This window comes from Anomalospiza imberbis, chromosome 13 (genome assembly GCF_031753505.1).
Source record: "Anomalospiza imberbis isolate Cuckoo-Finch-1a 21T00152 chromosome 13, ASM3175350v1, whole genome shotgun sequence".
Lineage (NCBI taxonomy): Eukaryota > Metazoa > Chordata > Aves > Passeriformes > Viduidae > Anomalospiza > Anomalospiza imberbis.
Genome location: NC_089693.1, coordinates 10046294 through 10062615, shown reverse-complemented (window position 1 = coordinate 10062615; position 16322 = coordinate 10046294). Strand labels below are relative to the sequence as shown.

Genomic DNA, 16322 nt, shown 5'->3' with positions numbered 1-16322 from the left:
GCTAACCAGTTTAGGTTTTAATTTTAGGATGGCTTTTCATCATATCACAATCTGGATTTTGAGAAGCCAGAATTCAAAATTGTTTGGGATATTCTTGAAACACCCCTTCAGTAATTAAATAATTCAGATATTTTTTAGGCGAATCACAAATTCTTTAGGTTGTAGTCTAAAGATCTGAATTCTTAACGTATGAAATACTGGAACTTTTGGTAATGTTGAATTTGTCGACTACAGGCTTAATGAAGGATATGCATACTTGATGACTAAAAATAACTGTATTATGCACTTCAGTACACATTTTAGAGAAAAATTTTAAAACGTGACTTTCTCCAAGCCAGGTTGCTGCTGAAGAGCCCTCCGTGGAAAAGAAATCCAGGTGTGTTGGCAGAAGCCGTCGGTCAGCTCTGGGGCTGTGTCTCCCGGGGCTCTCTCCGAGCCCGGCCGCTCCAACTGCTCCTCCCTCGGGTCTGCCGGGGGAGCCGGGCCGGGAGCGGGGGAGTCCGGCCGGGAAGAACCGGGGAGCCGGGCAGAGCCAGGGACCTGGGCAGAGCCGGGGAGCCGGGCCGGACAGAGCCGGGGAGCTGGGGGCAAAGCCGGGGAGCCGAGCCGGGCAGAGCGGGGGAGCCGTGCCGTGCCGGGAGCGGGGGAGCTGAGCCGGGCAGAGCCGGGGAGCCGTGCCGGGAGCGGGGGAGCTGAGCCGGGCAGAGCCGGGGAGCCGTGCCGGGAGCGGGGGAGCTGAGCCGGGCAGAGCCGGGGAGCCGGGCCGGGAGCGGGGGAGCTGAGCCGGGCAGAGCCGGGGAGCCGGGCCGGGAGCGGGGGAGCTGAGCCGGGCAGAGCCGGGGAGCCGTGCCGTGCCGGGAGCGGGGGAGCTGAGCCGGGGGAGCTGAGCCGGGCAGAGCCGGGGAGCCGTGCCGGGAGCGGGGGAGCTGAGCCGGGGAGCCGAGCCGGCCCCGCCCGGCCCCGCGGGCGCTGCGGGCGGGCGCTGCCCGCGGGCGGGGCGGGCCGAGCGCACATAAAGCGGAGCCGAGCCGTCCCGTCCCATCCCGTCCCGTCCCGTCGTGTCCGGCCGGCGGCGATGCTGAGAGTGCGGTGCCTGCGCGGGGGCAGCCGGGGGGCCGAGGCAGCGCATTACATCGGCTCCAGGGTTGGTGCCGCGCAGATCCGGGGCTGGGGCTGAGGATGCTCCGCGGGGCGGGTCCCGTGTGCCTCCTTCACCGGGCGCTCCGAGCCGTGACGGGAGGGTGCGGGACGGCCGCAGGATGAGGTTCACCCAGCATCCTCCCGCCCCAGTCTGCCAGTGCCGTGTTCCGACCTCCTTACCCTTCTAAACTGAGTGTATCTTAAAAGGCAGAATTTCCTTTAAGCATCTGCTGGGCTGTGAATAAATTAGAATGGCTGTAACAAGCCATGTTTCTGTTAATACTCCAAATAACATACATAACTTCGGGATTATAGTGTTAAGGCACTTGTGGGCTGAGCCATAGCTTTTTGTCTTTTGTAAGGGAAGTGTAATTTTCGTTCTTTTTCTTTTAAGCTTCGAGGAGCCTTTACAGGATGGGTGCAGCGAACTTTCCAGAGCACCCAGGCAGCTGCGGCCTCCCAGAACACCTGTGCTGCTGATGACAAGGCTGCAAGCCCTGTGCCCAAGGACTGCCTTGTTTGCTCATACAATGAATGGGATCCACTGGAAGAGGTCATTGTGGGAAGAGCTGAAAATGCTTGTGTCCCACCTTTTTCTGTGGAGGTTAAGGTAAACAATAAAAACTAACCTTAAATAGAAAATGTGGAATTTATATCTAAAATTTACTTAAGCTTTACAATGCATAAGGTGTGGTGCTTACTCTTGGGAATTCTCCTTTCAAGATAGTTGTTTACATCTGTGAAACTTTACAGCATAGCCATGTTGGTGAGGGATGTGCATTTTTTCTTTGGATTTTCAACCGAATTAGCTGTTTTAAGAGAAGTCACTAGCAGAGACAGCCTCTCATATATGCAATCTACTCTAGTAATATAGCCCTGATGTTGTCAAAGTACACACACAAACTTCCCAGATAATTGGTTGGACTGATGAAATTTTAATTTGGTTTGAAGCTGCAGTTTTTTTCAACTACACTTGAAAAAAAAGTGTAATTTTCTACTTAATAGTCTGAGCAAGATTGAGTTCTGTAGCGGTAGACTGACAGGACTCTTGTGTCAGACAGCTCTGAAGTAGTTTACTGAGACTCCTGTGAGCTGCAGTAAATATTTTGTGGAAATACATAGTCCACTGTTCTTTCAGGGCTTTTCTATGCCTAAAACTGCATCAGTAACCTAAATAAATCCAGTAGTCTTTGTTCTCTGGGATCTTGCATTTAAAACAGTGGTACTCAAAGAGTGGACTTGCTCCAGATTTTTGTGTTCTTCACCTGGACTTTAAAGTTGCTGATTATGTGTGTTACCTGCATTTGTGGGCACGTTCTTGAATCTTTCATTGTTACAGTACAGCACTGCCTGCAGGGCAGCATGTAACCCATGGCTATCCCAGGAAAATGAGCTGGCACATGGCTTCCACCCAAGAGACCTTAGTAAAAATTTAAAGGCTAGCCTGACAAAGTTTACTCAGTTAAAAAAAAAAAAAAAAGAAAGAAAAAAAGAATTTTTATCTGACATTGAAAGAATGGCAAACAAAGATACTGCAAATAAATTTAAAGTGCTGGAAATGCTTGTTTAAGGAAAGTTTGAGATGTACAGAAGACTTCTCTTCCCTTAGCCATATATATATATATATATATATATATATTAGAATCTGTGTTATGTTTTTCAGAGACTCCAAAGATATCCTAGCAGCTTCAGAGAAGGAGGTGAATGAGAGTTAGCATTTTTAATATACAAGTGTATGTATGTGCATTTATGCAGGACTGACATAATGAATGTACAGAATGAGTAAGGAAAAAAAAAATGTCTAACATTTTACATTGTGATATTAAATGAGGCAAAATTCAGTTCCTAAGCAGTGGTCAGGGGCTTGCTTTAGCACCATAAGAAATATTTCATGTGTCTAACTTGAAGTGCCACATGCTATACAGGTTTTACTGCCTATTAAGCCATAACTACTCACGTGAGGTCAGAACTTCACTTTCTTTTACATGTGCTACCAAAAGCTCAGGGAGGAGTGTCAAAGCATAGGATTACCTCTGCAATTCAAATGCCTATGACTTAGAGTTAAAGCAAGATTTAAATTTGCTTTATATCAAATGCCAAGTCCACAACAAGTAATGGGAACAGAGCCAGTTCAGATGTGGTTTCCTCTAATTTTCTCTTCTTTTGTCTTAAATATTGCTGCAGAAACTGCAACAGTAACACTAGGAGGGTGTTGTTGAATAATCCAAGCAGTAGTCCAGTCCTACCTGACATTATTATTATTATTAATTGATTCATGATTGTTTAAATCTCCATGTGGCCAAGAGGTAAGGTGTGTCCTGTTCCTGCCCCTGGAAGCAGCAAAACTAGAGCTGTTGGGTATCACGTGCTGGCTGCGAGTGCATGAGGGTCACTGCTAAACTAATGAATTCTACACTTATAAGGAAAATTCAAAGCTTTGGACCAGAGACTATCCAAAAAAATGGGTCTCAAATTATAGCAGTTTGGTAAATACTTGTGTTGAGATTGTGTTTTAAGACTGTATGTGTGTTTATTTGCTAAATATTTAAATGCAGGAAGTATGGCTGCATTCAGCACTCTTTTCTACTTTGAGACAAGGGCTTGGTATACTCAAGTGTTTTCGCTGTGATGTAGGAATGATGTGCTTGGCATAAGAAGGAGGAAGGAAAGAATTGAATAGGGAGCCCTGCATCTCTGATGAATATTAATGAGCTGACACTTTATTGCATATCCTTTTCAGAGCTTGAAATAGGGGTAAATACAATATTTGAAAACTTGAAAAATCTTAACATTAATTAGGAGGATGTCCTGTTTGAATCAGCACTGCAATGAAAAATCCCACAACTGAGATGTATTCTGAAGCAGTTGAGTCAAGCAGTTGAACTTTATAGCTTTATATTCTGCAATGATTTTCCATACCTTTTGTGAATAATAATGCATTTTGGGTGAGGAGTATTATTAACACAGATCCTTATATCTTGAGTAAGAAGATGAGAGTGTGTACATGTGTTTACTATGGAATTAGGCAAAAAGAATTTGGATCTGAATTTAAGTTTTAATATCCTAAATTTATTAACTGTCTTTACTAGGTTACTGGTACATCTTGATAAGGTTAATTATTTTCCATGACAAATGTTTAAAGTAAATAGCAACTATAAAGAACAATAATGCTGTTTCTTAAGGACAGTTTTTCCTAGAACACTCTTAAATTTCTTTCTGAAAAGAAATGGTTTGTTTTAAATGTTGTCTTTTCTGTGTCCCATCCATGGTCCTTTTTGAACATTCTGAACTGACTCGTATGTCTATGACTGAAGGGACCTGAAATGTCAACGCTGATTTGCTATGAAATACATGTCCCAGCCATTTACCCTTTTCCCAGTTATTTGGAAGGCAGGGAATTATGGGTAGTGTTACAGTGCTAACCTTTATTCTGTTGTAACTTTAAGATCACACCATCCCATTAGTGCAACACAAGTGTGGTTCCTCAGGTTTGAAAAAAAGCAGTACTTGAGGATGTGGTGGAGAGAGGAGCTGCATCTCTTAGGGATTAATGATATTCACATACACCCTGGCTGGCTCTGAAAATAACCAGCTTCAATCCCCAGGATGAATTTATCTCATTAGCAGAACATGTCTCCATAGGAATGCTGAGCACTTCATGTGATCTGCATGTAACTTCTGACCAGCTGGCAAGTTTGAGGTGCTCAAATTACCCAAGGCCTCACTTAGAGAAAAAGAACAAATTCCCTCAGGAAGGATGGGAAGCAGCTTCAGTACTGGAGGAGCAGGATGGCCGTGCTGAGGCTCTCTGTGTAAATGTTAAGGCTGAGTTTTCTTTCTTCTCTCTTATCTCTATAGCATGAGGCAAATCCCCAGGAACAGCAGAGGAATAGCCTGGATTGTGAAAGGGGATCAGTCTTGCCTTCAGATGGATGGCCTTGCCTGCCCAGGGCTCAGTGGCAGTGCTAGCACAAAGGAACATCATCGCTCTGGTTTTGGGGAGAACACAGAGTTCTGGGCAGTGGTCAGGACTGCAGTGTCAGGAGACAACCTCATGTTTGGGAAGGGCAGGTTCTTCTGCATCCCCTTGCTGTCCCTCCAACTTGCTGTCATTCCAGAAGGGCTCCATATACACTTGCATCTCAGCTAACACTGACATGACAGAGGAACATCAGATACATCAAACTGAAGCAGCATAATTTGTTCAGATTATGTGTGTGGTTTTACTTACCCATGAGAACTGGGACATTATTTTGAATTTGTTTTTAATTTAAGAAGGCTATCACAGCATTTCAGCAGAGGATTTAAGTCTGTAAATGTTGAACATGCTTTAATCCAACCCTGGCAGGTGAATTTAGCATCTTTTGCCTCTTCTAGACTGCTGCTGCACCTGAGGTATGGCCCCTTCTGGCAAACAAAGCATGTTACCTGTACATGGGATGGCTTTAGAATTTCTGATATCACCATTGTGACATTACTGAAGTGAGGTTGTAAGAAGGTGACTACAGATGTGTGCATTTTGCAGATGAGCTCAAGGTGGTTTTAATTTAAAAATGTGCCTGATAGTCTTATTAAATAGCGAGTCTACAGTGTTTGCCACATTTGGAGTGTTTACAAAGGTTTTCTGTAATAGGGAGCAAATGGCCACTTGGCAACACTAGTCACTTAATACTTACTGAAGTATAATGTAGTCAAAATATTGCAGGAACAGATAAAATGCATACTCAAATATATTAGGATCAAGAACAAGAAACTTTAAACTTTAAGAATTGCATCTTATGCATCTATTTCACTCCAAAATAACTGGTGCTTATTCTTTGTCACTTCATGTCCTTTTGTTCTAGGCAAACACTTATGAAAAATATTGGGGATTTTACCAGAAATTTGGAGGCCAGGGTTTCCCCAAAGACCATTTAAAAAAAGCTATTGCTGAAATTGAAGAGATGTGCAATATTTTGAAGGGAGAAGGTGTTATTGTCAAGAGGCCTGATCCAATTGACTGGTCTGTGAAGTATAAAACACCTGATTTTGAGTCTACAGGTAAATGTTTTTCCATTATGAAGGTCTTGTCTGTTTAGCTCTTGTCCGAGGCATTTTGGATGTCATCTAGTCTACCTCCTAGCTAGGAGAAGGATTATCACCAGCACTAAGTGAGGTCAGCGACTGTTTTCTGTAGCTAAGACTTGGAAGATCTCCAGGGATGGACATTCTGCCACGTGATTTGGTGACCAGTTTCAGTGCTGGGTGAATTTCCTGATGGAAGACCTTTCCCTGACACCCAACCTGAACTTCCCACACCAGCATCTCTTGCCAGGTTCCCTCTCTGTGTTGTCACTGCCACTGCCAAGAAGTGCTAATTTGTCATGGCCCTCAAAGTGGCTGTAGAATGTTTCTGCTTTGTCCCCTACATGAAGGTCAAGTGCTCAAAGTCCCTCTGACCCTCTTGATAGCTCTTGTTGGATCCTGGAGTTGGATTCATCTTAAACTATGGAAGACGAAACAGTTGGAGGCAATACTTTACCAGGAAGATCCTCAGTATTGTCAAGGAAATTGGAATGTCCCTTTACCTACACACATTCCTCCATGCATGGTTATCTGCAGTGAGAGCACACTGACTCACCAAGCTTTGCATCAAGTGTAGTCCTCAGGCTTCTTTCATGTAAAACATGTTGTTAATTTTTTCTAGTGGAATTCGAATTATTTGAGGAACAGATAATGTTAAGGAAAAGTCTAATGGGACTGCTTTCTGCACTAGTTCTGTGTTCCATCAAATTCCTCTTCTGTGCTATTACTTTTTAAAAGGATACTATATAAAGAAATGATGTTCACTTGGAAAATTTGCTGCCCATCATCATTTTTTAAAGCCATCTGGGTAATGCATAAGCCTTGGTCTAGTGAATTTTCATTATCCAGATTATGAAGTGGAGGCTTTGATGGTGGATGGCTTTCATCTAGCTGTGAATCTGGTGCGAGTGAGGTTTCGTAGCAAAAGTTCTGCGTATTTTGAATGAAAAATATTTCTTTGAAAAATTACTGAAGAATGTAAGGACCTGATATTATGTGCTGGCTTCCTCACATTGCTAAGAATTATTCTTGCCATTATTTTGGATAGAAATAATGGTAAAAAGAAAGGGAAAAGTGCCTGAGCAGAAAGAGCTGAGACAGGAATATTTGTCTCATTAATGGCCACTTTCCTTTCAGGTATGTATGCTGCCATGCCAAGAGACATCCTGTTAGTGGTGGGAAATGAAATTATTGAAGCACCTATGGCTTGGCGTGCTCGGTTCTTTGAGTACAGGGCATACAGACGACTAATCAAAGATTATTTCAACAGTGGTGCTAAGTGGACAACTGCCCCAAAACCCACAATGGCAGATGAACTCTATGATCAGGTACTGTTCTCATTTTCCTTCAGAGCTTCACTTCTTGTTATACAGAATTTTGTTGATAGTTTCCACCTGATATTTAGGATTCACAAAATTGTGAGAGGGAATGGCACAAAATAACTCTGGAGACTTGTTTTTTTTTTCTACTCTATGCAAACATGCTCTGGCCTTTCCAGCTGAAACTCAGTGTGTGCAGTTAGAGAAAAAGGAACAGGAAGTTTTGTCTATTAAATTCCTCTGCTTTGAATTGTTTTGGTTACTGGCTATAACTGAGCATTACTAAAGAGGAAGGAATGCTAGAAAAACATCACAGAGATTACTTTCAAGAATAAAGATTCCCTGAGAATGTCCATATGTCCTTCACTTTCCTGCATTAGGAAAGTGAGGAAGAATATATATTTTGTCATAGAAAAAGACCCAACTCATAACCTTTATTTTGCATGATGATTGGTATTTTGAAAGTTACATAAAAGAAATAGTGAAGGATCAAAACTGTATTTACCTTCCAAATATTTTAGTGAATAGTTTCCTAATTTTTTTCCTTATAATTTTGACTTGGACAATTTTGGTAGTTTCCTATAAGTCTCCAAATGCATCAGAACCTTGATGACAGCATTTACAATAAATGAAGTGAACTAGTTGTGAAATGATTGCCACTTTCTGGGAACAGTGTCATCAATGATACAAAGGAGACTTTGTTAAACAAAATTACCTTAGAGTCACCTTCAGCATTAGAGAACTTCTAGAGCCTGTAACTATATATGTGGTATTTTTCATTTGTGCCGGATTTTTACATCTCACTTGTTCTGAATTGCCTTGTTTAATTTCAAAATTATTTGTAATAATAAAGATCCATCTTCTAGCTTGAAGTTCTGCTCCATTCTAAAATGTGGAAGAGTGAGGAGTCCACATTCATTAGGAAATAGCTTCCAGTCCAGTATTTCTGTCAGTGTGCAGGGATTTGTTGGATTGGTATTAAACTCCACTGGTAATGAATACTGTTGATCTCGTTCTGAAGAGCAATTAATTTCTTGATATAACTCGTCTCTTATCTCATGAACTATTCTTGAATGAGTTTAAAGCCTTTCATTTTTATGTCCACATTTAGATTTTCTTTTCTGTTCTAATAAGAAGTAACCAAACCACCTCACAACACACTAGCTATCAATATTAACACATTTTCCTAATTTCAAATTACTCCTCACTTGCAAATTATTTGAGAACTTTCTTTTAACATCTCCAACATAAAGTTGTTGTTCTCTTCTCTACAACTAGAATTATCCAATCCACTCTGTTGAAGACAGGCATAAACTGGCTGCTCAGGGAAAATTTGTTACTACTGAATTTGAGCCATGCTTTGATGCTGCTGACTTCATTAGAGCTGGAAGAGATATTTTTGTACAAAGGAGCCAGGTAAACAAAGCTTCCTTTCAAGAGTTTTGGTATCTCTCTTAGAGACTGGCATTTTGTCTTTTAAAATTCCTGAGCAGTGTTAAAATAAGAGTTAGCAAAAGAAGTTGCTCTTCATAAAATTTTTGATATCCTGGAAGGATAAGCCTACCTTCCAGGTAAGGGGTTAGCTAAAGGCACAAAAGTCTCTATTATATTGGCTTTATATATTTAATAAAATAAAACCTTAGACAAAGTAAACCTGGATGCAGTTTACATTATAGCCTAGTAAAGCTTAATTTCTCTTGTTTTTTAGGTTACAAACTACATGGGTATTGAATGGATGAGGCGACACCTTGCACCAGACTACAGAGTGCATATAATATCCTTTAAGGATCCCAACCCTATGCACATTGATGCCACTTTTAATATCATTGGGCCTGGTCTTGTGCTCTCTAACCCAGACCGTCCCTGCCATCAGGTGAGAGTGTACAAGGAGGGAAAGTGTTTTGTGTTTAAAAACCACCCATCTGGGTGGCTTTTCATTCCCTGCTGGGTAATTACTATTCCACACATTCCACTGCATGTTGCTTCCTAGGTCCATGGTTAAATATGATGGAAGTAACCTAATTTTTAAAGATGTATCAAAGCAAGCACCTGGGATATACTACTTCTCTGAACACTTCCATGCTTAAATACTTCAGTTGTATCCTAAGAGAAACTGAAGGGCTTCTGCTGCTCAGATGAGAATTTTCCCTTTTTATTCCTATTTTGGAAGCCTCTCCTTTGGTATTGAACCAATGGCAGGAAGCTGGTAGTTGCTCAGCCATTCAGCTTTGAATACCTTCTGAAGGGTAGGGGAGAGATATATAAAACCTGCTACGACACTGAGAAAAAGCTAATATTGCTGAGCAGCACAATGAGATCAGAAAACCTTCCAGAGAGCAAGAGCTCATCTGTGTTCATGTTACTGCACTGCAGTGCTTGAGGATTTTTGTGAGGAGCCCGTAGCTTCAGAAGCTGTACAGCAGCCGAATAGGGGAACAGCTGAGCTGCCACTGAAGCGGAGGGACAGAGCTGGGTGCTGCCACTGTGGAGCCATGTGCAGAGCACAGCTCCTGAAAGCAGGGTCAGCCTCTTCTCAGCAAGTGGCTTCAATGCAAATGGTCTGATGGAATTACTGCCTCCTATAGCACCCCTTCCGAGAATATAGTTTTTAAAACAATTTTATTTTTCCTCTCCTTTTCCCTTCCACAGTTTTTGATAGTGTTACTTGGAAGAGGATGTTCTTGATCTCCTTGTATCAAACCCATGTTCTGGGACTTTTTTCAGGGAAAACTGCTATCTGTGTAGATAGAAAAGATAAATGCAGCTTGCTTTCACAAAAACTGGTTTGGCCGTTCTGGATGACGGGGGAGCGGTGCGGGTGTGAGTGAATGGTGCAGATGAAAGGGGCTTTTCTTGAATGGTGCCGAGGGAATGGAGCTTTTCTCTAAAATCCTGGCAGGCCGGGCTGGTTATTAAGTGTTCGGGACTGGCGCTCCACCTCGTGGTAACGCTGGAACACTCCCGAATACTCTTCCAGCTATTCAGACAATGAAGATGAAAAGTCAATTCTCCTTTGCCAAATTATCCTCCTCTTAATTTTAACTTAATTGTGTAAATCTTAGAGACATAAATTATTCCTTGGGATGCCCTTACATTGTTCCCTTTGTTAAATTAACTGCATAATTATTTTCTTATAAAGTGTGAAAAAATTATAAAGTGTGAATTTTGTGTTGTTTCTGATGGGTTTGTTTTTAGAAACATCAGTGTAACTTTTATAATCCTATGGGAAGAAGTAACACCAAAAAAAGATAGTTGAATATGTTTCAGTTGTTACCAATACATTTACATTACAAGTTCCAAACTGTAAATGCTACCTTTTGTCTTTAACATATCTAGCATATATAAAACCAATAGAAATAAATGCTATTGGTAGGCAAAATATAAAGACTTTTAAAAAATGCTTGTATGAAAGCTGGGTTTGTAGATGAAGCCTGAATGAGGGCCAGAATAGTGAACTGAGGGCAGGGGATGTCATGCATATTGGAATATTCTGGGAAAATCTGGCATAGGTTGGAGGACATAATGTGATACTCTAAGAACCCTCTTGAGAATATATTTAAATTGCTCTTCCAGATTGAGCTCTTCAAGAAAGCTGGCTGGACTGTGATTCAACCCCCAGTGCCACTCATCCCAGATGGTACAGTCACCCTTCCTTTTCCACGCATTCCAAGAGTGCTCTTAAGGGTATTAATAAGGAATAGCACTGGTACAGTACAAGGTTTGTTCTCCTGTTTTAGATCACCCGCTGTGGATGTCTTCTAAGTGGCTCTCCATGAATGTCCTAATGCTGGATGAGAAACGTGTGATGGTGGATGCCAATGAGACATCGATTCAGAAGATGTTTGAGAAGCTGGGTATGTCCTAACACACTTCTACATACACTTAAAAGAAAATTATTTTGCTACCAGCTGGGGTAAATGGAGGTTTCACTTAAAGTAGTCAAAGCAGACAGCACTGGAAAAAACACTCAAACAGCTGGATTAGCAAGTAAGAATAATTCAGTGATTTTTCTCCTGAATACTTCAGTCATAGAAATATGGTCTTCTTTTGCCCCCTGCAGCTTGCAGCACATAAAGGTATAAGTAGCAACTAAAGTTATTGCAAGGATGTCTTTGAATGAGTTTTTTAGATGCAAACTGTCCAGTTTGAGGTCAACATCTGTCTTGCAGAGGTTGAGTGCACCTATTGCTGAATGATACAGAGCTGGGAATCCATGATTGCCACAATTCTTCCAGATTTTTCTAGTTGCAAACTCATTGTACTTTAAAGTGTCAAATTAAGACCACGTACCCCAGGTATTTCTGCTCATTTATGGAGAATCTCAGTCCTGTGAGATGTAATTTTATTATAGTGTGGAATTCCTTCAGATATGCAGTGACAGGAGAACTGTATTTGAACATAAAATATGGAAGTCTTATTATGCACAGCTGCTCAGTCTTAGGTTGTTTTATTGCATGAGCAAAGAGTTGAGGATTTAAATATACTTGGAAGTACTTAAAGAAGGAGGCTACTAATGCTAATCATGGCTTACCTTTCACCCTTGAACTTCACAGTCATGTAAATTCTGAATAAACTCTGGTAGTCAGAAAGTTTGTAGGACTGAGATGGGTCTACTGGGAACAAAAGTACTGCTGACCTAGGAGATAGATTCTACCGAACTGCTCCTCAGCTCCTGAAAGTGCTGAGAAGCAAAAAAGGAAAACTCTGTAACAGAGAAGTTGTCTGATCCTTCTGTTGGGACTTTGTATAAGCTGAGCCACAGCTGAAACATCCATCAGAGCTGAAAAGGAGGGGTAGGAAGCTTAACCTAGGTAGTAAGAGCCTCTTTTCCCTTTCAGAGAAAAAGGGACTCAGAGCTATCTACCTTGAATACTTCTTTTCTTGAGAGGCACTTGAAAGAGCAGATTCAGTGTCTGAATCATAAGTGCTCACACATATTTATGAAAACGTGTCCTGATCATATATTGTAGCAGAACTTCAGCTAATTCTTCACATACTGCAAAACCTGAATTTATCTTTTTAGTACTGGCACGTCATAACACAACAGACACTGGCTATGCTCCAGGCACTGTGTATTCCTGAGGGTATCACCAGAATAAACAAGACAGCTATGTTCCTAGTTTGTTCTTTGCCTAGAACTTGGGAAAACAAATTCTTAACAAACTAGTAAGAAATACCTTCCACACTTACATCTAGCCATGTGATCTGATAAAACATCATATTCTGATCAGAGATGAAGCTGAGAATCTAATTTTAAAGTGTGCCTTGTATAATTCTTCCAGGCATTTCTACAATTAAAGTGAACATTCGCCACGCCAATTCTCTGGGAGGTGGCTTCCACTGCTGGACGTGTGATATCCGCCGCCGTGGCACCCTGCAGTCCTATTTTGACTAGGAATGAGCCCAATAGGTACCAATGGTTCAACTTCTAAAATAGGCATAGGAAATGAACAAATCACTGTCACTCTTGTTAAAATGCCTGCATGAGCTCTAGTGCTTGGTAAGTGGTGTCCTCATAATGGTCTGGGTAATGTTTTATTCTTAACTATCCTTCACTTTCAGTAGGATAATTGAAATTACTTCCATCAGCAATACAGGTTTTCTGGCTGCCTTTTTGAAAGACATCCTTCATCTATGACGCCTTTTCACATTGGCTTTGAATGTAAAAGCTTGACAGGATAGCTAAAAGGTCTTGTTAGAATAGCTTGGCCACTAATACTGGATATCTACCTCTGTCTAGTTACCTTATCAGATAGGCAGCTTGAAATGTGAAACTTGAGTAAACTTTTGTTATTCCTTTTAACTACTTCATTGTGCTAATATATTCATGTCTAATAAAGTTGAAATATATGCAACTGTATAGCTCCCTTAGGGAACCAAGTAATTTTATCATGTTTTTCATGTCTAGCCATACAGATATTTACTGAGAATTTTCAGTATGATCTAACTTTTAAGACATGTACACTTGTCATGTTCTTCTACATTTTCTTCTGATGCATGTCATGCACCTGAGTACTTTTTTATATTGCTTTTTGTATTGCTGAAATTCGGTTTTATTTAACTTTTAAGTGTTTAAAATGATAGCTAATATTCTGCTTGTACAGGTTTCACTCAGAGTTGTTTACATAACTTAAAAAGAGGCACAAAATAAAAACCCAACAATAATTCCCCCCCAACCTTAAGCTTCTGACATCTTACAACCCGGACTTCCTTCAGCTGTAGCAGATACAGAAATATGTATCAAACATGCCTGATGCCATGGAGGAATTTGTTTTGATTCCTGAATATGTACTTTTTACGCTAATAAAGTTTTTTGCATTCTCAATTTGTTGCCCTTCTGTCCATGTGTCAGTATGAAATGTCGGGATGGATACAAAATACACATGGAATTTTTTTTCCCCTGTAAAACAGGTAACATCTTAAACTCCTGTATAATGCAGAAAACCTTTGTAGTGTATTATTCATATACCATATTTCTACTTCTGTTTTTCACAGAAGTATGACTGGTGGGGGAAAGTACCACTGATATTTCTTGCTACACTGTGGAGGAATCTACTCTTACAACGCAGTGTACTCTGACAGAAGAGACATCAGGCAAAGCATGCTCATATACAAACTGTATGGCCATATTTTAGAGTTGGGTAGGGCTAAACAGATCAAATATCAACAATCTAGAATGCTTTGAAATATGGAAAGAGGTAATTAGACAACTGCCAGCACTTAATGAGGTAGAGATGGTGTCCATTTCCCCTCTAAAATAGACAATGGAAATTTGTCTGAGTCTTCCTCTAACCAAGCTTTGTTTTCCATCATTGGCACTGGAGTTGGGCAGCTGCATTGGAGCAGCATACACAGCAGGTCATCATGGGAGCCAATGCTCTGCATGCTGCAGTGCCAAAATGTCTGTGTGTCTGTGCTTGGCATAAGATACCGCCAGCTATGGCTGGAACCACTAGAAACTGGCCAAATGTGGATTAATAAGCCATGTGCACCCTGGGTGCTTCCAGGATTTAGGAGACTATATTTTTGTATCATGTTGTATGTGACACTGGCTTTATAAACATTTCAGCCTTTTCCCAGTTTTTTTCTTTATCCCTTATTATTATTATTTTTAAATCTTAAACTGTGCACACAGTAGCAAGTCTTTCAGCTTGAACGCCACCATTATGTTTCTGAAGTTATTTGGTTTTTTTTTCTGCAAGTAATACAAGTTCTTTTGCCTAATCCATGGATCTCCTGACTGGTTTGGGAACAGACTTGTCTCTTAAGTCATCTTTCATTCATCATGAAAGGCAGAGAAGTTGTTGCATTTGAGCAGAAGCTTCCTGTTCAATATCAGCAGTAATGTCAGAATACAGATTGTAGACACACAGTAGCAGGAGTCCACTGACCTGAGGATGTGTTACTACCATCATTTTGGGACAGAGCAGGAGTTAGTGCTGTGAGTATTTCTGGGATTTTCTCATACCTGACTCTTTCACTTTCCATTTCCATGTTAAGTTGCAAGGGAACTACACTTGGGTACTCCATGAGGTACAGTGAGGGTTAAACAGTAAATGCCTGGGACCTGCTCCAGCATACAAAAGCAAGGACTATTTAGGAACAATGTGGAATTCTCTCTAATCCTCCTGCAGCACCAGACCAGGGAGGACAAAGTTTGTATCTCTCCTGGAACAGCAATATTTTTCCAGCAGTGCAGGGAGCAGTTTATTCACAGGTATGTTCACAACTGTCCCTTGGGTGGAGGATGTGCATGTCTAAATTACCAAATGTGAAACTGCCCTGTCTTACAATCTCCACTGTTAGTTGGAGATGTGATTGTGCTGCTGTAGGAGGGAATTTATGAAGTGGAATGCAATGACAAAAAAAGTTCAAAGGTAAATTTTAAAGCTCTAAAGGGCTTTCTTTATAGTGGAATAACTTGAAAAATGCTGATTAGAGGCAACATTTTCCCCAGTAACCTGTTCAAGAAGAAGTAACACAGAGACAGCAAAACCTTTAGAGGAATGATGAAGGGAACATGATATGGAGTAGTGTTATGGTGGATGCCACCACGTAACAGTAATACATATAATCTTCCAAGTTATTTTTATTCTTGCAAAGAGGGAGATCAGCCTGTGTCACAATTGGTTTTGGTTAGGCAAGAACCTGGAAATGAGAGTCTGCAGTGAGAAACAGACTTGGTTTCTGCTCTGATAATGAATTACAAGCAATTTTATGAAGCCAAATTACATGTGGGCTACAGGCATGGTGGTGTTTGACCACCTCTGTTCCAGACTGCAGTTTATATGTAAATAAAGCAAACTGAATGGGGGCTGGACTTGAATTCTCAATAATTATTTTTCGCTGGCTATGCAGGCCTTAAATACTTGCTTCAGAGAAGGTCAGCTTCAGCTTTCAAACCAGACAGTCTAAAGCTGCAGTTAGAGCTGTAAGGACAAATGATAAATCAGTTGGCCAATTCACAGTGAGTTTTCAGGGTGGGCTCAACCAGCTGCAGGGAATTAGCTGACCACTCCCTGGGCAGGGGCCCTGGGGAGCTGGGATTTTCCTCCCATTTTCCTGCTGAAACTAGGCTCTAGGAAACTTGCTGGTTATGACAAGGCATGTGTACTCATACAGATGCCTGTAATAAAGGCTCTTCATATCTGCTTTTTAGATAAGATAAAACTCTTAAAGTACCAGCACCAAGCCAGAGAGGATGTGGGAAGAAGGTAAAGTCTCTGAGGCAGGAATAACCTCCTGTTTGTATGTGGAGCTCGTGGTTGGGAATGCTGAGGGCCAGTGTGAGGCAAACTG

The 16322-nt window shown here is 41.3% G+C and overlaps 1 protein-coding gene across 1 annotated transcript; it reads left to right on the top strand.

Moving 5' to 3' along the window:
* Positions 1-1029: 1029 nt before the first annotated feature.
* On the top strand, positions 1030-13261 carry GATM (glycine amidinotransferase). The gene is made up of 9 exons (XM_068203837.1): positions 1030-1144; positions 1535-1750; positions 5985-6180; positions 7342-7532; positions 8802-8939; positions 9232-9396; positions 11097-11160; positions 11261-11377; positions 12806-13261. The coding sequence occupies exons 1-9, from the start codon at positions 1076-1078 to the stop codon at positions 12916-12918; spliced, it is 1269 nt and encodes a 422-aa protein (XP_068059938.1). The 5' UTR covers positions 1030-1075; the 3' UTR covers positions 12919-13261.
* The last annotated feature ends 3061 nt before the right edge of the window (positions 13262-16322 follow it).